The sequence below is a fragment of the Hippocampus bargibanti genome, linkage group LG14 (assembly GCF_051943395.1).
Source record: "Hippocampus bargibanti isolate YZ-2025 linkage group LG14, ASM5194339v1, whole genome shotgun sequence".
Taxonomy (NCBI): Eukaryota; Metazoa; Chordata; class Actinopteri; order Syngnathiformes; family Syngnathidae; genus Hippocampus; species Hippocampus bargibanti.
The window spans coordinates 11,121,928-11,148,007 of NC_142747.1; the positions used below are offsets into that span (position 1 = coordinate 11,121,928).

The 26,080-nt window shown below is 41.1% G+C and overlaps 1 protein-coding gene across 1 annotated transcript in view; it reads right to left on the reverse strand.

Annotated features, from left to right (window-relative positions):
* Positions 1-10,313: 10,313 nt before the first annotated feature.
* dync2h1 (dynein cytoplasmic 2 heavy chain 1) overlaps positions 10,314-26,080 on the reverse strand; it is a 76,642-nt gene continuing 60,875 nt past the window's right edge. Inside the window, exons 89-96 of the mRNA XM_089013457.1 lie at positions 22,208-22,324; positions 21,676-21,783; positions 20,466-20,567; positions 19,659-19,748; positions 17,567-17,676; positions 17,418-17,499; positions 15,479-15,595; positions 10,314-14,845 (exon numbers count right to left, since the gene is read on the reverse strand). Of these exons, the coding sequence (XP_088869583.1) occupies positions 14,684-14,845; positions 15,479-15,595; positions 17,418-17,499; positions 17,567-17,676; positions 19,659-19,748; positions 20,466-20,567; positions 21,676-21,783; positions 22,208-22,324 (888 nt within the window). The 3' untranslated portion in view covers positions 10,314-14,683. The remainder of the gene's footprint in view (positions 14,846-15,478; positions 15,596-17,417; positions 17,500-17,566; positions 17,677-19,658; positions 19,749-20,465; positions 20,568-21,675; positions 21,784-22,207; positions 22,325-26,080) is intronic.

Genomic DNA, 26,080 nt, shown 5'->3' on the forward strand with positions numbered 1-26,080 from the left:
GATAGATAGATAGATAGATAGATAGATAGATAGATAGATAGATAGATAGATAGATAGATAGATAGATAGATAGATAGATAGATAGATAGATAAAAAATTGAGCTACGAATTGCACATTTTCAGAAAGTCCCGCCCCCAGTTTGTGACGTCACGCCAAGACGTCTTGCATTGCTGGAGAATCAAAACAATGGCTTCAGATTCGGAGAATATGCTTTCTTGTTACACATCCAGTTATGCAAATGATTCAAATAGTTCTGAAGAGGAAAGCATACGTGTTTGCAATTGATTAAAGAATTTATTCCCGCCATGTTGAGGCAACATTGGGGGGAAATGTATCACCCACAAAGAGGCAGAAAATGGCTACCGAGCTCCTGTGAGGAAATAATCAGTCCGTTTCCACAGGCTGATAAATTCTTTACATGGAGCTTGGACGCCCTCTTCTGGCTCTTTCCGGTGCAACACGAGGTTGTCAGACCAAACAAGCATTGACGTGATGGAAGGACTGCTACAATGTATCCTTTTTTTCGGTCAGGGACATTCCTTCAGTGACGTCACGTACGGACTCGTCACCAACTCAAAAACAAGACTTCCGGAATATTCAGAACGAATCTTAAAACGTAAAATATAGCTATATGCGGTGGAATATTTGTAAAATACGCTCAGTAGAAGTTATTTGAAGCCATTTTACAAATTATGGACACAACTTGTCCGGAGACGTCGGTTGTCCTTTAAGTGCTCTTTATGTACCGACTCAGCAAATGCTGATCACTTGCGTTGCTTGCAGTGGAAAATAACAAATACACATTGCTGTATAATATATATTCATTTTAGGGCTGCCAATATCCACCAAGAAACCTGCAATACATGAGGGTTGAGAGTCTGTTCAAAACCACAAAACCTTCAATTTTTGACAGATGATGTGTGGAGGTGGATTTCATCTGGCAATGTCCATTTCCTTTAATGATATATGGAAAGCTAAAAAGTTCATATTCCCACAAGGTGCGCGCGCGTGTACACGCACACAAACACACACACACACACACACACACACACACACACACACACACACACACACACACACACACATACACGTACAAGCACACACACACACCCTGCGTCCCTCCTGATCTCCAGGCCCATCCTTGCCATGTCCACAAGCACTTCCACCCACCTCCTCTTTCACACTACATTATAGAACAGCTTTCATTTAGGTATGAATATTAGATATTTCTTTTGAATTATGTAAGAACACCATATGTGAGAAATCTGCAGCCATGGGAAAAGGACAATTGTGAGTTTCCGCTTTTAAAAGTATCAAATGAAATGTACTTCTTCGATTCAAACTGTTCCATTGAATAAATGATTGTACGTTGAGTGCAGAGCGGAATCACTTACACCTTTCTGAGCGCTCAATGGTTAGACTCATTTGAAGAATATGATGCTACTTTCAGCCAAAAAAAATGGTGAATCTGAGTGGATTGTAGCAAGCCAAGATATGCTGCAAGTGTGTGAAACACTCTGTGGCTGTTGAAAGCTTGACATACGACTTCTAAAATACACATAAACAGATACTTCCTGCCAAATTCCTAAATAATGAGTCAAACAATCCCATACCCTCAGATTTACAATGACCTTTGTTGTCGCAAGATGATCTGCTGGGATAGATTCAAGCCACTGGAGGCTTTAATTTGAGATACTTTGGTGAGCAAAATGGATTGACAGTAGAGAGTTGGGCGGGTCACAGTTTGACCACATTCTGTCGATGCATCAACAGTGTTTCTGGGTAGAATGGTTTGATAGTCTAACAGTACATCCTTGAAAATACTTTGATTGGAAATAGATGCAATTGTGAATGACCAAAGAATTTTGCAAAATAGTTCGGTATCCTTCAGTGATGACTTGAAGATACTTTCCCAGATTTGCCTGAAAAACATGCATTGATGAGTTTTACTGGAAACTTCCAGAAAAAAAGAAGGTGGAGGATTTTAAGTACTTGGGGTCAACGGTCAGGAGCAATGGAGAGTGTGGAAAAGAGGTGAAGAAGCGTGTCCAGGCAGGATGGAACGGCTGGAGAAAAATGTCAGGTGTGATGTGTGATAGAAGCGTTTCAGATAAAATGAAGGGAAAGGTCGATAAAACTGTTGTGAGACCAGCCATGATGTTTGGACTGGAGACAGTGCCACGGAAGAAAAGACAGAAGGGAGCTGGAGGTAACACAAATGATGTTGAGGTTTTCTTTGGGGCTGACCAGGTTGGATAGGTTCTGGAATGAGTATATCAGAGGGACAACTCATATTAGAGGCATTGGAGAGAAAGTCAGAGAGGCCAGACCGAGATGGTTTGGACATGTCCAGAGGAGAGTTAGTGACTATATCGGAAGAAGGAAGCCGAGCCTTCAACTGCCAGGTAGGAAGGAGACTGTAAACGAAGGCCCGGGGCGTACAACCTTTACATCGGGCTTACAACTTTCAAAACGTCTCGGCCCTGGTGGCCGACAACTTCTTCAAGAAAAAAAAAAAAAAAAAGATTATTTTCCAATGAAACGTTTGTTTTAGTCAATAAAGCAAAAGCTACAAGCAAACCGCTACAAGCCACGTGGACTTCTCTAAGCTTTCAAAACTTTCAAGTACACTCTTCAGTCACGGTATAGTCCGAAGCACGAAACAGGCTTCTGATTGGCTGCGGTGCCGAGTATGCAAATTGCCAAACGAATTTGCCAAACGAACGTTCATTTGCCAATTTGCATACTCGGCACGGCAGCCAATCCGAAGTCTGTTTCGTGCTTTGGACTATATCGTGACTGAAAAGTGTACTTGAGAGTTTTGAAAGCCGCTTAGAAAGAGGAGTCCACGTAGCTATGAGCAGACAACGAAACACAAACAATGCATTGTGCACCATGCCGACAAACGACAACTGGAGCAATATCTTCAGCAAGGGATATTTACCACCAATTAAGCAAGGGAGCATTTGTGATAGGTACGTCCTTAATTTAAAAAAAAATCCTTTATACTTCGCAACAACATTTTTTTTTTGCGATTAGTTGTCTTATTGTGTTTCAAGTTGTGAAAAATGGGGCAGGCAACTTTATGGCCGGGCAGGCAACTTTTCAGAGTTGTCTGCCCGGGTGTCCGCTAACTTTTTGCCCTGAGTTTCAGACACTGCTGTAAAGAAGACCTAAAAGGAGGTTTATGGATGTTGTCAATGAGGACAGGAAGGTAGCTGGTGTGAGAGAAGCTGATGCACAAAACCGTGTTGGATGGAGGACACTGATTCGCTGTGGCGATCCCCGAAGGGAAAAGAAGAAGACTGGAAACTCCCAGAGTGTCTTTTTTTGTCATGAATGCATGTGTATGTGTGTGATGGGGGCCTTGGGGTTTGGCGGTTCATGACAATACTAAAGGAAATCTGCTTCCTGACTCTTGAGCCAGACTATCATCAGTCATAAAATAGTCAGACTTGAACACTTGTAAAGAAAATGTTTCACTTGTGTTTCTGCAGTGTGGTTATCTGCCCTTGCTCTGCATCACACAAGCCAGCTAATTACTGTACTTAAATTTCCATTGACATTAGCAAAGAAAATAGGCCGCAATAATAGATACACATGTGTTACAAGGGTTCTATTAACTCATTCACTGCCATTCCCAAATGAATTCCGGAATTGAAACTATGACATAGAGCACCATTTCCAAATTAGTATAGGGTTTGTTTTTTATTTCTTGGGTACCAATAAAGCGCTGGCCAGACATCTGGCAATGTTTTATCACTTCCTCAAGGGGACAGCATTTCCTTTTTTTCTGTGTGAGCACTTTGATCCAGCTTCATCTGTTGTTAAAGCGCTATATAAACCAATATGTATGTATTTTGTTTTATTTTGGACAGCCACCCTCATTTCAAACTCATATAACTCCAGACCCATGTAATTTAGGGAATAACTTTTTTTCTGACGTAAGTCTAAGGTTTCTTAATGCTGCATTGAATGTTTATGCAGTCCTAAAAGTCGATATTTTGTGGATCCTGGAATTCGACTGAAATTGACAAAAAACCCTGGCACTGGAGTGGACACATTTTTGTACATGTCTGGCAGTGAATGAGTTAAAAATTATACTGATAAAATATTGCCACTGATAGATGAATATCAATTCAACAATATGGCTTTAATCTTACATATAGCTGTAAAAATAATCATAAATAAATATACACAGTATATATATATAGTTCACAAGTATATATACAGTATGTGTATATATATATATATATATATATATATATATATATATATATATATATATATATATATATATATATATATATATATATATATATATATATATATAGTCTTCTTGTCCCGGTCCCAAGCCGGATAAATACAGAGGGTTGTGTCAGGAAGGGCATCCGACGTAAAAGCTTGGCCAAAACAAACCTGCGGATCAAACCTCTAAAGATGGAGGACACTGATTTGCTGTGGCAACCCCTTGAAGGGAAAAGGAAAAGAAAAAAGAATATATATATATATATATATATATATATATATATATATATATATATATATATATATATATATATATATATAGTATAGTCTCGTTATATCGATATTCAAGGGAGTCCGAAAAAATATCGATATAACCGGGACTATCGATATATCCGACCCTGTTTGCATGTAATTTTCTCCGTGCGTGCATAGAAATAGTATCGATATAACCGGGACTATCGATATATCCGATATCGATATAACGAGACTTTACTGTATATATATGTGTGTGACCTCTGATTGATCCATATAATTCTTTCACCACTCTCCCCTCCCTGTCAGCTGCATGCTGAAATGAGTGTTTATCATTTCGTATGAGATCTTCTCTTGACACTTGATGCTACAAAGTGATTTTAAAGCAATTATGGTTTAGTTCTCCCCAGAGCAAGCCAATCAATGCTGGAATAAAAATAAAATCTTCAAATGCTGTAATTTTCCCAGTGTAAGGCAGTAATGGCTTTGATTATGATGATTGGGCTTTTTTTCTCGTTCCTTCCAAAATAGTCAAAGGGGGACTCCAAATTGGAGCACGTGGTCAGCAAGTCAGAAGGGTGCGTTGTGTGGGCACCGTTGAAAGCGTTTTCACCCTCTCTTTGCAGCTTTCTAAATGCAATGCAGTGTGACACTGATGTCGGTTTCGAGACGGGCTGTAAGAAAAGGGAAACCGTTTTGGATGTAGATGAGTCATCCTTGTGTTTTCCACCGGTGAAGTTGTCACTGTTCTTAGTCGGTCTGCCGCCAGACGTTCCCACCCTCTCACCTCTCATCTTCCTTTGCCAGAAGCACACAAGGACATCCTGCTTGTCTCTCATGCCCATTCAGAAGGGGAAGTGTATATCAAGACTGTCATACTTTCTGTGTTTGCTTCTGTATTTCTTCATTTATTTTTGGTTCAGTGAGTATAATTCAACCACCATTGATTTTGCAGGACAAATTATGGGTCTAGCTGTCCTCTTTGCTGAAACTGAGCTATGCAGCTGACCAGCAACCCAAATGTGAGAGGATTTGCCTGAAGATTATCCCTCTGTCCTTATCTAAGGACAGCAGAAATGATCCTTATGAATGCAGTCCTCCATTGAGGATGTCTTTTGATATTGTTTTAATGTATGTTGAAAAGTTTCTCGTCACATGGAAATTGTGCTTCTTTATTTATTTCCCCTTCCCCAAGACTAACATTCAGTTTCACTCCACTGCCCTGCTGATGCAACTCTGACGCTACAGACGCAAGTCATGCTAGTTACGAAATTGATTCGATTTTAGTTAAAACATGTATGCACGTGGATTATACATTTGCTAATGAGCCTATAATTGAACAATTTGGTTTATAGGTGGCCTCCTAAAATTTGTTTTACAGGAATTAACGTGACAGCAAAGACTGTTCACCTCTTTCGGAGAACACAGACACACACAGAAACACATACACACACATACACATACACGTCAGTGAATCATGGCTAACACTGTGCAGTATAGGTGTGAAGAAAGCACTTTTTCCACATTTTAGCACCGACGCAACCAACGCATCTTTCAGGTGGTGAGAGCCATCGATAAGGGAGATAAGGCGTGGGTGGAGTTGCTGTGGGGTTAAAAGGTCTATCTGTCAGTCAACGCGGGAGCCTTTTCAATCACTCGTCATCAGTCAGTGGACACTTATCCTTCCCACCTCTAATTGCAAAGTTACGTGTGAAAAGAGTGAATGCAGAGATTGTCTTCTTTCTTTGAAAATGATGAAATATTGTGTTGTATGAGAGGGTCAGCGTGAATAAACCTGTGAGAGCGCTACTGGATGTAATCTTTTAAAGAATTTAGCCTTCCGAGGATCAGAAAAGTTTCGGATATATTACAATTTAAGCAAAACGTCCGACCACCTTCAAAGAAGTACAGATGACGGCTGAAGAAACCTTTTCATCGATGGACAACTCCTGTACGACTGAGAGTTTACACAGACGTATTGCTGCCAACTTTGGGAGAGTAGTTCACAAGTATATATACTGCCAATTTCCCCATTGCGGGACGAATAAAGGTATTCTGATTCTGATTCTGATTCTGACATCCTTCTGCTGGTACGTAACTTAGAAAAGGCCACTTTTAAATTAGCTGACTTAAAGAACCACCTCAGATTCAACCTTAGATGTAGACAGAGCCGGTTAATTCCTAAATACTTGAAGCAAGCACCCCTGGAACCCGGATACTTAGCCGATTTTAACCAAATTATACTAGGAAAATAATCAGTGATTCTTCCACTTATGAGCAACTAAAAAGGGACCCTTCCAATAGATACAAGAAAGAAATGATAGACTGTCTTCAAAAGTTAGAGAAAGGAAAACATATAGACAAACAAATGTATTTTAGATTATACCCAGGGGAGGCCACGCCACGCATCTATGGCCTGCCAAAAATACATAAAGAAGGGTTCCCCCTCACACCCATTGTTTGTAGCTCCTCTACATACAATGTAGCCAAATATTTTAAAACTATCTTAGCTCCGTTGGTTGGTAACACAGAATATCACGTAGAGAACACCACAGGGTTTGTAGAGAGGATCAAAGACCTCATGTTGGAACCTGAGGAAACATTGGCATCTTACAATGTGACTTCTCTCTTTACATCTGTCCCAACCCCAGCAGCACTATCAGTGGTGAGGACGAGACTACTGGCGCACATTTCTGTGCATGAAAGAACCAAACTTAAACCGGACCACATCTGCCAATTATTGGAAATCTGCCTTAATACTACGTATTTTCAATTTAAGGAGAAATTTTACTAACAAATTAATGGTTGTGCTATGCTCACTAGTTTCACCCATAGTGAATCTGTACATGGAAGAGATGGAGAAACAGGCCCTCACATCCTTCCCGGGGACCAAACCTAGACACTGGTTTAGATACGTGAACGATACTTTTGTCATAATTAAAAAACAAGAAATTCAATCCTTCACAGATCACCTGAACTCGGGAGACATCAAGATTAAATTTACTCGTGAGGACATTAAAGAGAACCAACTAGCCTTTTTGGATTGTAAAGTAATTACAAAAGAGGACAGAGCGCTAAAAACAGAAGTCTTTCGGAAGGCTACGCACACTGAACAATATTTACTTTGCGATTCTAACCACCCTTCACAACACAAACTAGGAGTTATCAGAACCCTCCAGCATAGGGCTAAACTAATACCAACAAGCGTTGAAGGTAGAGAAAAGGAGTCAAAACATATCAGGAGAGCACTCACAAACTGTGGGTACCCCTGTGGTCATTTAACAAATGTCAGAAAGAAAGAATAGGGAACGAAACCAAAAATTCTGAAGATACAAAATGGAGAGGAGTAGCAGTACCTTACATTGCAGGAGTTTTTGAAAAACTATAAAGAGTCCTTTGGCAACACAAAATTCCTACTTATTTCAAACCGATAAACACTTTAAGGCAAAAATTAGTGCATCAAAAGATAGGCTGCCAAATGAAAAACAAAGTAATGTAGTTTATTCAATACATTGTAAGAATGAAAGAGCAGTACATTGGGGAGACTAAACAAATTCTCAAAAAAAAAAAAATATCAACATCGCAGGGATAATACTATGGGCCTCAATCGGCAGTACATATGCACCTAAAAGCTAGCAACCACTGATTTGACAACAATGAGGTTAAAATCTTAGCGAAAGAACATTTATGGTTTGAAAGGGGAGTAATAGAAGATATTTTCATAAAACAACTAAATCCTTCATTAAACCGGTTTGGTCGGGTGAGGTTCAATTTGGATCATTCACACAATAGCCTGCTTAGGCAACATAGGATTAGTAATACTGATGAGGTGATACCGGTCGAAGTGGGGCAATCAGGCAAGTCGTTAGTCAGAACGATAGGAACTATCTGTGGAGCAGCTGCAGGGAGTAGTCCTCTGCTCCCCCCAACCTGAGAGCAGGGACCTATCATAGCAGAGTCCCGCACCGCCATGTCTGGACAGTAGGGATATATATATATATATATAGGGCCTACACTACCAGTAAGACTTTAGTTTGCTGACAAAGTTTCTTGGATAAGAAGCGAAACGTCTGACACCTTCAAAGAAGTACAGATGACGGCTGAAGAAACCTTTTCATCAATGGACCACTCCTGCACGACTGAGAGCTTACACAGACGTATTACAATTTACTGTATTTTCCAGAGTATAAGGGGCACCAAAAGCCTTAATTTTCTTCAAAAGATGACCCTGTACCTTATGTGTGAAGTAATATTGAGCCACAACAGGTCTCGCAATGACTGTCAGCAGCCAGTTCCACCTGTAGAAGCCGTGCGTAACCCCAGCCCTGTCACACCTTATGTGATGTGCATTATATTTAGAAAAAAGTTATACATTTATATATTATAATTGGAAAACTGTTTTCATTCACTCAAGATGTACCTTATAGTCCGGTGTAGGTAGTCTTTTGGTGGGCCTCATACTCCCGTGCACCTTATACAACGGAAAATACTGTAGTCAAAAACAAACTTGTCATGATGCTTAACATCTCTATAGGCTGATTTCTTATGCAGTATGATTCATCTCCAACATTGGGATTGGAAGTGATACTGTGAAACCTGTCACATCGGCTGAATATTTTTTCCATGGTGATCTACATAGCTGGGAAAAAAAGTTTCATGCTGTCTGAGCATGTGTGGCAGCATCCACAGTACACGGTGCCTTTCGCATGTATGTGCCAGTGCGACGGTGATCCATAGTTTATCTAAGGGCTCCATGATGGGTCCGCTCTCATAAATCCGGCTAACCATAACGGCTGTGATTTGCAGCTTCAGAGGAGCCATAAACATGGGCACTGAGCGGCCCCTGCCCTCACAGGAGGCTGAATTAAGTGGTGAGGGTGTAGCGCCTCGCATTCTACAATGTGTATGCGGATGCTCAAGGACATACCTTGCTTGGGAGGAGAGCCAAGTTCAGGGATGGACTGAATGAAGGTGTAGGGGAAATTCATCGACGTTGCTTCATTGACCGTGACAGAAGAGAGGAGGGGCTAGTGCAGATGGTCAGTTAGTCGCTGTCACCTTTGTGATAGGGAACATTCTTCAACATTAAATGCAAAAATAGAAATATATATAATACATTCAGTGGTCAACGGGAACTCACCTACTTCCAATGTTCTTCCCTTGGTCTCTTTCGTTTCGTCTCTGCACAGTATTAGGGTGCATAGTCACGTCCTTGTTGAAATTAACTCATTCACTGCCAGACGTGCAAAAATGTGTCCACTCCAGTGCCAGGGTTTTTGTCATTATCACTCAAATTCCAGGACCCAGAAAATATTGAGGTTTAAGATTACATAAACAGTCAATGTGGTGTCAGAAACCTTAGACTCTCTTCTTTCATCAGAAAAAAGAGGTCATTCCTAAATTATATGGGTCTGGAGTTATATGCGCTTGAAATGAAGGCCGCTGTCCAAAATACAATGCACTACGTATGCACATATTTGTTTATATATAAACATTGTATATAAAATTAAATTATATATAAACATTGCCAGTGGCCATGACCAGTGCTTTATCGGCACTCAAGAAATTTGGAAATGCTGATCTACCTCATATTTTCAATTCCCGAATAAATTTGTGAATGGAAGTGAATGAGTAAAAATAAAAAATTAACAAGGTGAGAAATAACGTTATCATATGCACTTGGTTCAGTTTACTTATTCTAGGTTGGAAGCATCATGTTTTTGTTTTGTTTTTTTTCTGTGTATCTGATATAGTGGTTCAAGATGACCCAATGGCTTCAAGTACAGGAAAAAACATCAAACACGGGCAGGTGTCTTATTCAAAAGCCACATCTTATATTTCAGTACAAGATGTCACATAAGGACTCAAATTTGCAGCCTGACTCATTAAGACCTCATATAAAATCAAATCAGAAAGCCACTCGTCAGGTGGCGTGTGAGACCAGTGATGTGAGTGTGATATTGTGCCGGTGGGAAGCAGACAATCTGTTCTGTTACAAGATTCCTCTCGTCACCTTCCAGGACGGGCTAATACAGATATGTCTTCTCTGTAATTGGCTTGCTGGAATGCATTAAGATGAATGAAGAAAAAAAATCCAGACAAAAAGTAGAAATCAAATTAATGTTCACATCTTTTTCAAACACAAAGGATTTATAGTTAGCAGTCATTCAACAGAAAAAAAGGTTTGAATTCCGACATCCTTCTGTGTTGGTTGTCTTTAAACAAAGTGTGCTGCTTTAATGGTGCGTTGGACCATCTGTTGAGCATCTGGATTGTCTGGAAATGGTTTTGCGAAGTGCGCCCTATCAGCGGTTATGTTGACAAAAAAAAATTGCTCATGCTTATTTTGAGAAGGATGCTGAGCAAAGTGTAGCAACCGTCGGGCAAATTATTTGAAGCAGCTGCGTGATGCAGTGACCATTTTTTCTTCAAATTCCCAAGTGGTGACAATAGATGTGCTCTGAAAGCAATTTACGATTCTTACTTTTCTTGTCAGAGTAGGGAAAGTCATGTGACACAAGTGCCAGTCATCAAGTGCCAGTCATGAGAGAAATCACATAGTATACACGGACATATAAAGATGATTCAGTTCATTTTTTTAGAAGGAATATGTACACCGGTCAACAATTTTTAAAAGATTTCCAAAACAGAGATGAAGAGAACTTATAGATGATTTAGTTGTGCTGGTTTTGAATCAGCCTGACAGCGAAGAGGTGCAGAGATCGATCTATGGCCTTCCTGTATGGCGTTTGCATTCCGGTGTGGGTTTTATCTGGGTATTCCGGTTCCCTCTCGCGTTCCAAAGACATGCGTGGCAGATAAATGGAACAGTCGATATATTCATGTGAGCCTGGATTGTTGTGGCTACCGACCCTTATAATGATAAGCAGATCACAAACTGGATGGATATCTGTCCACTTAAAGGACAACCGCCGTCACTTTTTTGTTTCTTAACTGACATCAGAAAAACGTTTTATAGCATCTAAAATACCCAAAACACACAGTATGATATTTTAGTCAAATGCAAAACACCACCAATCTGCAAAAAATATTGAGCTGCGAATTGGGCATTTTCAGAAAGTCCCGCCCCCAGTTCATGACATCACGCCAAGACATCTTGCATTGCTGGAGAATCAAAACAATGGCTTCAGATTCTGAGAATATGCTTTCTTGTTACACATCCAGTTAAGAATATGATGCAAATAGTTCTGAAGAGGAAAGCATACATGTTTGCAATCGATTAAAGAATTTATTTCGTGCCATTTTGAGGCCACACTGGGGGTAAATGTCTCACCCAAAAAGAGGCAGATGAAAATGGCGACCTCTTGTAGACATGAAACACATGACATACATCATGACGTATTGCGTTTCCACAGGCTGATAAATTCCTGATATGGAGCTTGGACTTCTGGCGCAACACGAGGTTTTCAGACCAAACAAGCATTGACGTGATGGAAGGACTGCTACAATGTGTCCTTTTTTCGGTCAGCGGCGTTCCTACTGTGACGTCACGTACGGACTCGTCACCAACTCAAAAACAAGACTTCCGGAATATTCAGCACGAGTCTTGAAAAGTAAAATATAGCTATATGCGGTGGAATCTTTGTAAAATACGCTCAGTAGACGTCATTTTGAAGCTATTTTACAAATTATGGACACAACTTGTCCGGAGACGTCGGTTGTCCTTTAAACGTTTTCTCCGTATTTTATATATTTTTCTATCATTTCAAATAATGTACGGCATACTACTTTGATACGGGATTTTTTTTAATTGTACACTGATTTTACAAAGAACATTTTGGCTCAAATCCAGTTGGTCTGCTGGTAGCCAACAACAATGCTGCCGCTAATCACCACTATTGTCACGGCAAACTAGGAAAAGTAATCCGCAATCGTATTTATTTTTTTATCGCTGCATACGGTGAGATTGATAAAAGCATAACGTGCACATGCGTGGTAAACTGTCTGCATTCCCGCTCATGTTCGCGTTTTTTTTATCATTTCAAAAAATGTATGCCGTACTACAACTTTTATATGAGAACTGTAATCATTTATAAGGGCAGCCATGAGCCAAGGTTGATAGGTATGAATGGATTATTCTGAATCGTCGCATGGGTATATGTGCCCATGCTAATGTGCTGTACAAATCAAGGAATAAAAGAATCTAAGATATTATATGTAAACAAATTATGCATTGTGTGCATTTCCTCTCTTAGATTAAGAAGGCAGGCAAGAGTTAGTGCCAATTAAACTTGCAGTGCAGCAGGTCGACGGGAAATGTTGTAGTAAAGCTCATTATGTCCTGCTGTGTTTTATGCTACGCAGTCAAAGTTTGTCCTCTCTCCAGCCTGCCCTCAAATGACCTCTTTTGTAATTCAGAACGGTAATTGGCAGAAAGACGCATCGTCAACAATGAAATACGCCATGAATTGAATTCACCGCAGAATGCCACCTGGATGTGGTCATTCTTGTCTGAAACTTGATGGATACCCAAAAGGAACACCGAAAGAAGGCAGCGGGACAAGTTAAGTGGTAAGCAGAGTACAGTTGGGGCCAAACCAACTTTGTCACTTTGTTACTAACTGTAGCAAAATGTACTCGGTAGAAGAACAATATGTAAAAACTAAAAGCTAATTCAGGTGTTAACATTTGAGCAAGTCAGATCAATCTGTTTTGTCTTCTGCAATGGTTGAGCAGAGTCACCGTCACACAGCATTCACATTTTTTGAAGCTCATGCATGAGTCCCTTTGGATGCATTGCTTTCTTTCTCCGTTTTATGATCATCCTATCGCTCGAACACTCAATGGCCATTCATTTCATTCTGCAATTGATATACGGTACTGAAAAATTAAAAAAATACACAAGATAATGCAAAGGGAGAACCAGAGAAATTCAGTTGTATGATAAGTATTAACTCATTCACTGCGAGACATGTGCTAAAATGTGTCCACTCCAGTGGCAGTGTTTTTATCATTGTCACTCGAATTCCAGGACCTACAGAATATTGAGTTTTAGGACAACATAAACATTCAATATGGCGTTAGAAATGTTGGACTCCCTTCTTTCATCAGAACAAAAGAGTTAATTACATGGCTCCGCAGTGATATGAGCTTGAAATGAGGGTGGCTGTCCAAAATACAATGCAATACACACTGTACATATTGGTTTATATAGCGCTTTAACAATAGCTGAAGCTGGAACTAAGTGCTTACATGGAAAAAGGGGAAAAAACACTGCCAGAGGTCATGGCTAGCGCTATATCGGCACCCAAACAAGAAAAAACAAAACTCACAACAATTCGGGAATGGAGCTCCGTTATATTTTCAATTTCCGAATAAAATGAATGCAATTAAATGAGTTTAGTACGGCAGTTAAAAATTTAGTCCAACACTTCTGCGGGACTACAGATTCATGAAGAATCCCAGAGAGAAATCTCTCTCACACAGAGACACTCAAACATACGCACACGCACACATGCACACGTGCGCACACACACAGCCCTGTAGCCCTGTGACTGGAATGACTGTGCTCAACCTCAGCTCAGGGCCAGTCGCACTCAGTTAGGAACTAACTAGTCAGCCACCATGTGTGTGTGTGTGTGTTGCAGAGAGCACATCAGCCTTTACTTTGTGAAAAGTGTAGATTTTAAGCCAGGAATGCTTGTTTCCGTAGAAGTGAGTGCAGCAGAGTGAGCACAGTGAAACGTGATGTGCATCGTTTGCTGCCAAGCCATGATCGGACAGTTTGTCGGCACTGCGGACAAAACACGCTTCAATCCAACCATAGGTGCTTTTTGACATATGATGTATGTCAAAAAATGAGTGCCATAGTAACTACTACTTTTATGAAGGATTGTGATCAGCGCAAAAGTGCTGTAGGTGGTCCTCAATCATTTTGATGGTTGTGCATGGTCAAACTAAACGCCTTCAATTCAGATCTTCAATGCCGTTATGTATTTACGTGGAAACAATGTTTTCTTTTAAAATAATTCGATTCGAAGAGCTTTGCATTGCATTACAGTTTAGAAAATAGAAGAATGGATCTGCTCGCAGCATTTTTGCAAAAATGGCCCCTATCACCCAGTTGACAACAACCAGCTAGCGAGATGAAATTAAAGTTGTATTTTTATACAATAAATATCATTAAAAATACATGCTACAACATCTGCTCGTGATGTCCTATCAGCGTTGTTTAAGGAAAAGAGCAGCACCAGTCTGTATCCACTGGTTGGGGTTGCTCCTGCAGGGTACGCTGATGTGCGTGACCACCTTCACCCTCTCGGAGCCGCAATACACAGGCAACCAGATGCTCTCCTCAGAAGCAGTGTGGTCAGCGGAAGAATTCTATGAGTGAGCATAAAACAGATCACAACTGACATCATCCCCATCTCGAAACAATAGCAGTGAGAGAGCAAACACCTATTCCAAGGTTTAAACAAACATTTGACGCCAAATCTATGAGTGGAAGAACTACAATTCTGGTTAAATTAGGCAAAGAGGAGGTGGGGGGGGGTAATAATAATAATAATAATAATAATAATAATAATAATAATAATAAAAATAACAACACATTTCATTTATAATCACCTTTCAAATCTCTCAAGGACACTTTAAAGTCACAGGATAAGTTTTTCTGCAGGTGAGTACCAAATACAAATTTTGGGGGGGATGCAATAAGACAGTTAAATTACAGTTATATTTTGGAAAACTAAACAACCATATAAAAAAATTACTAACTAAATACAACTCAAATAATAAATACATAAATGAAAAAATAAATAATAATAATAATAATAATACATCTGATTTCTAAGCGCCTTTCAAAACTCTCAAGGTCACTTTACAGTCACAGAAGAAGTTTTGCTGTGTATGAGCAGTGGCAGCCACCGGTTTACTCCACCAAAATATTTTTGTTCTTCAGACACATACTAATATTTTTAATATCTCATCTATATCTAATATCTTTGAAACCCATACCTGAGGTACCCAGGCCATGTAACAGAGTGGCACTGCCGACACACTGGGAGAGTCATGCTGGTTTTCACAAAGATGAACACCATCAAAACTACAACCCTCCAGCTGGAGACCTCCCACCTCAAAACAAAAACAAACAAAACAGAAAAAAGAGCAGATAGAATTGAAGGGCGAAAGAAAGCAAACGACTATGCGTGTGTGTGTGGGTGAGGGGGTTGTGTGTGTTTATTATTATCGACATACACATTTAATGTATCTGACACAACACCAGCAACAGCTATAATTACTTAAATATTTTAGATTATTCAAATCTAAAAATGTATTACAGTGGTTTTTTTTTAGAAATTTTGAAAGATATATTGAAAACATTTGAATGTCTATTTTAGCCATCACTTTTACATCCATGGATTTGTTGCTCTTTAAGGACTCGCAGGAACCTAATAATGTTTCATGAAAAGATGCTTTGTGATTTAGCAACACACTTTCTCACTTGCATCAAAGGATGACAAAGAAAAGACAAAACAAGGAAAAGGGAGCAAGGCGATAATTACATACAGGCAGTACGAAAGGGGGGGGAGCAAATGGCATAATAGCAAGGACAGAAACAGTCCCTGAAGAAAAATGCAAAGAGGATGCAGAGGCAAGTCGATCTGAGTCCCAATTTGGGAGGAAGGAAAACAAAGACACAAGCACATGAACTTGCATGTCATCTTTGCAGTTGACGTATGTGAGTGCATTCACTCCGGTGATTCAGACATTTTCCAGCTCAAACAACAAAAAGGAAATCTGGCATCAAGCCAGGCATACGACACCTACTAAATCACCATAATCTGGGCAAAAGAGACACAGCCAGACAAAGCTGCAGTGCAAGCGCACGCATGTGTGTGTGTGTGTTTGTGTGTGTATATATGTGTGTCGCATCACAACAGTTATTCCATCACTATCTTCAACTGTCAGATTTTGGAGTGTTTTCCTTCTCTGCGTCCAGCCGCAGATTGTCGTTTTAAGCGCCCATTCCTCCCGTTTCCCCTACCGTACACCTAAAACTTGTCAGGTCATAGAAGATGCCTAAAGCACCAAGATAATAGATCTTTTACGACAATGTTTCAACCTGTAATGTAATGTCTCATGTTGTGCAAGGTGACATGGGTGAAATGTGGCTGCTCGCCTCTTGACTGGTACTCATAAAAGGGAGCGCATAACTCCCACTCTGGCATCCCTTCACTGGCTCCCTATACATTTTAGAGTTCTTTTCTAGATCTTATTTGTCTTCAAATCCTTAAATGGCCTCGCTCCTCCTTACCTCTCTGAGCTCACCCACCTCTACACAACTTCCCGATGCCTAAGGTCTGCTGACCAGACATTAGATGTGCCAAAACCTAAATGGAGGCTCAGAGGGAATTGAGCCTTTTCCGTTGCTGGTCCAACTCTCTGGAATGACCTCTGAACATTCGGAAAGCTCCCTCACTGCCCATCTTTAAAACCCGCCTCAAAACTGACTTGTACTCTTTGGCATTTCACTCAGCATGATTCAGACTTGAGCTTAATTTTACTCCCTGGTGCTTTCTTTTGTCTTTGTGGCTGCTTTATTTCCTGTATATGCTAGTTGTCTATGTTAAATGCTTTGTTACAGCTTCAGCTGTTGTTGAAGCACTGTATAAATTAATATGTATTGTATTGTATTGTATTGTATTGTACTTGTAAAAGGAATTAGATTGCACCGAGCCATCGCAGCTGCATTATCCGAACGGCAAAATGAATAAAGATCAGGAAAAAAATGGGCGAAGGGACCTGCATCTAACTATGTACCAAAATAAACTATTGATATTGTTCATATTTAAAACAACCTTTGTTGTCAAGTTCAACCTGGTGGTATTTCATGGTAGACTGAAAGACAGACGTCATTTGCGTGTACACGTCTTTGTGTGTGCATTCACGCTACCTTAACTTGAAGTTTGGCTCCAACAATGGGACTCTTCCATGACGACGCAAAAATCAAGCTGTCCATAGAGCAACCTAAAGTTCTAAAACCCACAAAAAGAAGATGTTATCTATCAATTTCTTCATAGAACTCAGTCAAACAAATCCCACCTGGCAGTCTCCTGCCTCAGAGCATTGAGGAAGGTATCAGGGTGGAAGAGCTCAGAAAGGTCCAAGGTGTCTGCCAGAAGACTTTGTGTGCCAGCGCGTTCCACCCAGCCCTGTAAAAATTCGAACCAAGACACACAAAACGCAAATAAGCAAGGGACGCTTCACAATTACGGAAAGGGTTCGGGTCAAATACAATCCTCGCTCAAATATGGAGGCATGGTTTATTTTTTTGCAAGAGCATACAATATTTTTGGATACAGAATAAGAAACTTCACCACATTTTGAAGTGTGGTTAAAAAAAGAGATGGTTCTGTCAAATTGGTCATTTGGTCACTCCGAGTTTGATTTTGTAAATCTATTTTCCATTTATTTTGTTTATTGTTGTGCCCTTGTTGATACCCTGTAAGATCTTGTCTGTGACCTATTTCGGAAAAGAGCATAGATAAGAGGAATATTGTCAGTATTAAACCTACAAGACGAGCGGGCCTCGAGGATACCTTCTAGCGGTGAAGGCTCTCTAAGATAAGAAAATGTTACATCTAGAGTCAATATGCTGACGTTTATTTCTGAAAAAAACTTAAAAGATAAGTCTCGAGATGTCTGCTGTCGCATGCTTTAATGTTTGGAAGAGAACCTTTAGATTGCAGTTTTAACCTCCTTGACTTTTTTTAATGCCAGTGAGACAAGATTTAGGAGGTCATCGGTGTGACGGAAGCTGAATCAGGAAATATTTGATTCTATGCTGAAATTATGGAAGAGTCATTTTCAGCACAGAATGAAAAACGGTCGGCCTCAAAGATGAATGAAGATGAGAACTTTTGACCATTCTACGCGAACGTAAGCTGATACAGTAACCACATCAACGCAGATGTATGCATGCTACCAAACAGGCGGCAAGAGAGTGTGTACCGCTCAAGCTACGGTCTGCCTGATTCACCTTTATTACATTAGTATAGCTGGCTGCCATTAAGATGAGCACAAACATATATTTGGAGACAGTTACCTCAAGACGTAGACAGATGGGGTGCAAAGAGGTTAGAGAGAAACAATGATGCCATGCACAGATGGGCGTGCAGGCAGATGAGATAGCAGACGGACAGACGTTGACTCGAGGGTTCAGCCTCACGCGGACGATGAAACGCATCGCATTCTCATGGATATAAATATTTCTGAACACACGCAAGGATGTGTTTGCTTTGTGTGTGTGCGCGTGTGTGTGTATGTGCACGTGTGTGTGTGTGTGTGTGTGTGTGTGTGTGTGTGTGTGTGTGTGTGTGTGTGTGTGTGTGTGTGTGTATCTACTCTCAGCTGCCAGAACATATTGGAGTAGGAGACGCAGTCAAGAGTAAACAGAGCCAAAGTCTTTCCTTCCTGACCCCAACATAGTTCATATACTTCTCAGAATTTCAAACAAACTGTATTTTCGGGTGTATAAGGCGCGCCAAAGTATAAGGCACACCCCCCAATGAATGGTGTATTTTCAAACTTTTTCCATGTAAGGCGCACCTTCAATGAACGAAGTTTTCCAAATATAATATATAAATATATAAAATATTTCCAAATATAAGGTGAAACACATTATAAGGCGATACAGTAGAGGCGGTGTCACAGCTGTGAAAGCTGGAAAACGAGCAGGACAACAGCCCTTCAGGACCAGGTTTGGACAAATCTTAACTAATTCCCTGCCATTGCTGAATTTATTCGGGAATTGAAAAGCACGACATGCAGCGCCATTCCCGAATTTGTTCAGGTTTTGTTTTTTATTGCGGGGCGTGCATTTCAAGCTTCGGTCAGACCTCAGGCAATGTTTTTTCCCTCCCACGACGGGGCAGCATTTAACTTTTGTACAGCCGCCCCCACTTTCAATGCGGATAACTCTACAACTAAGTAAGCTCAAAATAAACTTTTTTTCTGATGAAAGAAGAGAGTCTAAGGTTTCTTACGCTGCATGGAATGCTTGGGTAGTCCGAAAACTCAATATTGTGTGGGTCCTGCAATTTGAGTGAAAATGACAAAAACCCTGGCACTGGACTGCACATATTTTTGCACATCATCTGGCAGTGAAAGAGTTAATGCAGTCCCCCTACATTACCTGTAAGGCAAACGCACGGACGACTACAGCGCCCAGATATTGCATTGGCTCTTCAGGTCCCTCCCACATATTTTGCCATTGCAGAGGACACTAAGAAAGAGAGCAAAAAACAAACAAGCAATTTATTCAAACATTTCTCAACTAATCAGCAGCCTTCTCAAATATGAGTCAGTCAGAAACGTACTGTACAAGCTTCAACCGATGCGTGAAGTGAATGCACATCGATCTCACTTTTGCTGTCAATACAGAGAACCAAAGGGCGCAGCATACAATTAAATTCATTGCTGTGTTAAAATCGGCCCTCGGAGGAAAGAAAACTAAACAGTTGCTGAGATTAGTCCCTTGGCTGTGTTTTAGATTTCAAAAAACTGAAAGCATTTTAAAAATTTCATTACATTGAGATATGTGCACTTTCCAGCATGTGTATTGTGATGGGAAGAGGAGCAAAATGGAAAATGGAGGATCAGAGGGAGGCATGAGTGTGCATAAAAAGCCGACCTTTACTGCGCCTTAGGGAAAGTGTTTGTATTTTATCTCAGTCAGAGTTGTCGTGCTTCCCTCATTTGAACTCCAAATGAAACAAAATGAAATATTCTTTAGCAATATGGTGTGTGGATGTGGATTCTCCTTCTTCTACAATTGGGGGAGAAAAAGCAGCTCTATAATCTGTAAATTAGGGTATCTTTATTTATTCTTTATATATTTTCTATTGTCTTTTTCACATTTAGGTAGCAGATGTGCTTTTCTGTACCACAAGAGCAAACGGGGATCCAATAAACAATAAAGCCATGAATGAGTTCCACTTACCTCCTGATTGAGCAAAGCGGTTGCCAATTTTTGGACCTTGGGAGTAAGAAGCTCCGTCCCTCTAATCACCTTGCTCAAGGCGGCGAGGGACTGGTGGATACTCTGCGACAGTAATTATAGTTTAGGGCACATCTCTTTTTATTTATTTATTAATTTGATTTTATTTATTTTTAAATGATATCAAACCAATGTCAGTCTGTTCAAGACTGACCAGTGTGCTGCGAAAGTAACAGCCTTTTAAATGTCCTGAAAATCTTGTTTGCATTTGGTACAAATATTGGATCAATATTTGACTGCAGAATCTCTCTTCACTCATTGACTGCCATTCCAGAATGTATTCGGGAATTGAAAATATGACATATATCGCCATTCCTGCCAATAAATAAAGTGCTGGTCAGACAACTGGTAATGTTTTTCCCTTCGACGAGGGGGCAGTATTTCCTTTTTTTCCCAGGTTAGCGCTTTGTTCCAGCTACAGCTGTTGTTAGAGTCCTATATAAACATAAATAAATTATTATTATTATTATTATTATTATTATTATTATTATTATTATTATGATAAGCATCATGGAAAGAGGAGTTCACGTGGCTTGTAGCAGACGACGCAACGCAAACATTGCATTGTGCAACATGCCGAACAGTGTATGGACAAACGACAACTGTAGCAAAATCATTAGCAAGGGATATTTACGATAAATTAATCAAGGGAGCATTTGTGGTAGGTACATGCTTAATAAAAAAAATCCTTAATACTTTGCAACAATGTTTTTTTTTTTTTTTTTTTTTTTTGCGATTAGTCGTTTTATTGTGTTTCAAGTTGTGAAAAATGGGGCAGGCAACTTTATGACTTTATGGCCGGGCAGGCAACTTTATGGCCGGGCAGGCAACTTTTCAGAGTCGTCTGCCCTGGTGTCCGGTAACTTTTTGTCATGAGTTTCAGACACTGCCAATACATATGTATTGCATTGTATTTTTATTTATTTCAAGCTCACATAACTCCAAACCCATATAATTTAGAAATTAACTCTTTTTCTGATGAAAGAATACGCTGCATTAAATGTTTATGTAGCCCTAAAACTCAATATCATGTTGATACCGGAATTTGAGTGCAAATGTCAAAAACCCTGGCACTGGAGTGGATACATTTTTGCACGTCTGGCAGCGAATGAGTTAATGACAGTTTATTTATGAGTAAATGACGGTTACACACCTGAACCAAGCGAACAGCATTAAACTGTTCCAGAACAATGAATGAGAGTACTGGGGACCCGTGTTGATCTGTCGGCGGTGTGACCTTTTGCTGGATTAGCGCAGAGCCCTGCAACGTAGATGGTAGCCAGACAGAAATATGTTGCATTGAAATACATCGGAACGGCCGTTTTGTTATTTGTTCAAAAACAAGGTGAAGTTTGATTCTCGACTGAACATATTGTTCATGCTTTTCAATTAAGACAACCAATACAAAAACATGCAGTACATGCAGAACATGCAAATTCCACATCAAAAGACTCGGGCCAAGAGTCCAGAGACAGAAGTGCGAAAAGTATGCTTTGACGTGCTGTGTGTCTTCACAGGAGGAGGTTATTTGAGATTTTTATCAACTATTTTATCATCATTGTCATTCAAGCGTGTCCAATCTCTCGGATTGTAAAAACATTGGAGGTTATCCAAGACCGCCATCATATTCCGCAGCATTATGCACTTTTCAAGGAAATTAACGAATAAAAAGTGTGGCAATTAACCTTGTTGAGTTTCTTCCACAAGTTGAGGATAGGCGAAAGTCCATGAGACCACAGCTCCCTGTCAAATTTTGACCCCGTCGCAACCGAGCAGCTCATGACACGAAGTTGGGAAATCACCTGTGAACAAACGAAACACATGAAAGGTTATTTGTGAGGTATTTATGCCTATTTTTTGCAAAGTTCGTGACATAAGCAGAGTTTTATATGTTGTGTCATAATCAGACTCTTAGAGTAGCACAACCCCAATAGTTGTAGGGAATTTTAAAAAGTGGTGAAGTGACACTACTCTGACCCAAAATGTTTAGAATTGTTTATATCGACAGTTACGCTCCTCGGTGGCAAGGCCCCGGGGGTGGATGAGATCCGACCTGAATTCCTAAAGTCTCTGAACGTTGTGGGGCTGTCTTGGCTGACACACCTCTGCCACATTGCGTCATCGGGGAGAGTACCTCTGGATTGGCAGACCGGGGTGGTGGTCCCTCTTTTTAAAAAGGGTGACCAGAGGGTGTGTTCCAACTACAGAGGGATCACACTCCTCAGCTTACCTGGAAAGGTCTATTCAGGGGTTCTAGAGGGGCGGGTCCGTCGGAAAGTCGAGCCTCAGCTTGAGGAGGAACAGTGTGGTTTTCGTCCCGGCCACGGAACAGTGGACCAGCGCTATACCTTAGCAGGGTCCTCGAGGGTGCATGGGAATTCGCCCAACCAGTCTACATGTGCTTTGTGGACTTGGAGAAAGCGTTTGACCGTGTCCCTCGTGAAGTTCTATGGAGGGTGCTTCGGGAGTATGGGGTACAGGAACGCCTGAAACGGTCCCTATAGAGTCTGGTTCGCATTGCCGGCAATAAGTCGGAATCATTTCCAGTGAGGGTTTGGCTCCGCCAAGGCTGCCCTTTGTCACCGATTCTGTTCATGACCTTTATGGACAAAATTTCTAGGCACAGCCGAAGCGTTGAAGGTTTCCTTTTTGGTGACCTCAGTATAGCATCTCTGCTTTTTGCAGATGATGTGGTACTGTTGGGGCCTTCAAGTGGACCTCTCCAACTCTCTCTCGAGCGTTTCGCAGCCGAATGTAAAGCGGCTGGGATGAGAATCAGCACCTCCAAATCTGAGACAATGGTTCTCAGTCAGAAAAGGGTGGAGTGCCCTCTCCGGGTCAGGGAGGAGATTTTGCCTCAAGTATCTGGGAGTCTTGTTCACGAATGAGGGTGTGAGGGAGCGAGAGGTCGACAGGCGGATCGGTGCGGCGTCTGCTGTGATGCGGACTTTGTACCGATCTGTCGTGGTGAAGAAGGAGCTGAGCCAAAAAGCAAAGCTCTCAATCTACCGATCGATCTACGTCCCAACCCTGATCTATAGTCACGAGCTATGGGTTGTGTCCGAAAGAACGAGATCCCGGATGCAAGCGGCTGAAATGAGCTTTCTCCGTAGGGTGTCCGGGCTCTCCCTTAGAGATAAGGTGAGAGGCTCGGTCATCCGGGAGGGGCTCAAAGTCGAGCCGCCTCTCCTCCACAACGAGAGGAGCCAGATGAGGTGGCTCGGGCATCTGATTAGGATGCCCCCAGGATGCCTTCCTGGCAAGGTGTTCTGAGCATGCCCCACTGGCAGGAGACCTCAGGAACGACCCAGGACACGTTGGAGAGACTATGTCTCCCAGCTGGCCTGGGAACGCCTCGGGATCCGCCAGGACGAGCTAGAAGAAGTGGCGGGGAGAGGGAAGTCTGGGCTTCCCTACTGAAGCTGCTGCCCCGCGAACCGACCCCGGATAAGCGGCAGAAGATGGATGGACAGTTACACGATAGATATACCAACAATTGAAATCCCAAAACACTCCAAGGGATTTAAAATCCGGTCTAAAGACATTATAAATTAAATATATATATACAGTGGAACCTCGGTTTTCGAACGACTCACAGTTCGAACAAATCGGAGTCCGAACAAAAAATGCGAGAAATTCTTGCTTCGTAGTTCGAACAAAAATCGTAGTTCGAACGGCGGTACGACGCGTGAGTACGTACGCGAGGGTGGGATGCTGAGTGGCGTACGGGTGTAGATCGTTCTCTCCAATGTCGACAGTGACAGCTGACAAGTCGGAACATTAATTGTTGGGGAGGATCACTAAGCAGGTGACAGAACGTTGGTGCTGCAGATGATTTATTAACAAAAGGCGCGGGTCCGAAATAACGCGGACCCGGAAAAAACTGGTTGAACAAAAAGTGACAAAACAGAGCACCGTGAGTGGGTGAGCGGGGCGATCCGTCCAACCTCACTCGCTCGGGGAAAAATAAAAATGCACACGAGGGTGCAAAACACCATACGATCTCGAGAGTATCAACTGACGCGATCCAGGCTAATAAATACCTCGGGAGAAGCAACTCTCGTACCGATAGCAGTTATAGGCACAGGCGAGGTGTGAGGCGTAGTATCTTCAGACGCTGGGTGAGTGCCAGTGTCTGGTTTAAATGTCCAAATGTCTGTGATTAGGGAATTGACAGCAACTGGCGGACGTCGGGAGCGGAGGCCCCGCCCAGCTGTCAACTCGCTCGTGACAAACTGTTGTCGCGTGCGGACGTGCTGCGTTTTGCTCTCGCATTTAATATAGGTGTACGAAGTGTTTTAGCCCCTAATCATGCCTCCAAAGAAAGTCAGTGCAAGCAGCAAAGCTGCTACAAGTGAAAGCCTGGGTTATTTATGTTATTTGTGTCTTTGCCATTTTGCTTAACATTTTCTGAGATTTACATTGCTTTTTATGTGTTGGTCAGCATTTTAATAGGCAATTTCATGCATAAAATAATGTGCAAAATACTAAAAAGGTAAACATTAAGGGTGTTGGAACGGATTATTTGTTTACAATATTTTTTATTACAGTAAAGTCTCGTTATATCGATATTCGCGGGAGTTGGAAAAAATATCGATATAACCGGACTATCGATATATCCGATCCTGCGGCATGTAAATTTTCTCCTTGTGTTCATAGAAATAGTATCGTAATAAGCAGTACTACCGATATAACCGATATCGATATAACTAGACTTTCCTGTATTTATTTATTACATTATTTGTAATGGGAAAAATGATTTCGGTGTTCCAACAAATCGCTTTTCGAACAGGCTTCTGGAACGGATTATGGTCGAGAACCAAGGTTCCACTGTATATATATATATATATATACACACCGTATTTTCCGGTATATAAGTCGCACCCAAAAGCCTTGATTTTCGTCAAAAGATTTCCCTGCGCCTTATACACAGGTGCGCCTTATATGCGAAATAATATTGTGCCACAACAGGTCTCGGAAGTACTGTCAGCATCTATCGACTCCATTTCCCCCTCTAGAAGAATGAAAAAAGTTTTAAAATATAGCATTCATTGGAGGTGCGCCTTATACACTGGAAAATATCGTAATTTACTTTTTTGGGGGCGGGTGCATGCGGAGCAGTCTCCTTAACCGTGAACAACTCAGACCAAACCTCGCAAGATGTTAGTTTCTCATGAAAAAACAACACCACAATTTCAGTTTTAAAATTGTGGGCGGGGCAGATTTCAAATGCAATTCTTGAGAGATACTTCCGCAGCCCATCAACTGTGCTTAGCTTTTGGTCTTTAGATCTAGACTTGGGTATTGTGCTTCACAAAGAACCAAGACTGGTGTTGATGCCAAGTGTTGGTGTTGGTGATGAATGGCTTCTATTAGTCCCAGGCAAACTCTTTAAACCAGCTGTTTTATCTTCTCTGCTCGGGTGATAAAGTGTGTCTGTGTGTTTCATACTGAATGCGTATCCACGCATGTGTTTGCACTGCATCCTTAAATTTGTCCCCAAATAGTTGAATGTCCTTCCTTCCATGAAAAGTAAAAGAAAAAAAACATCTCCTCAC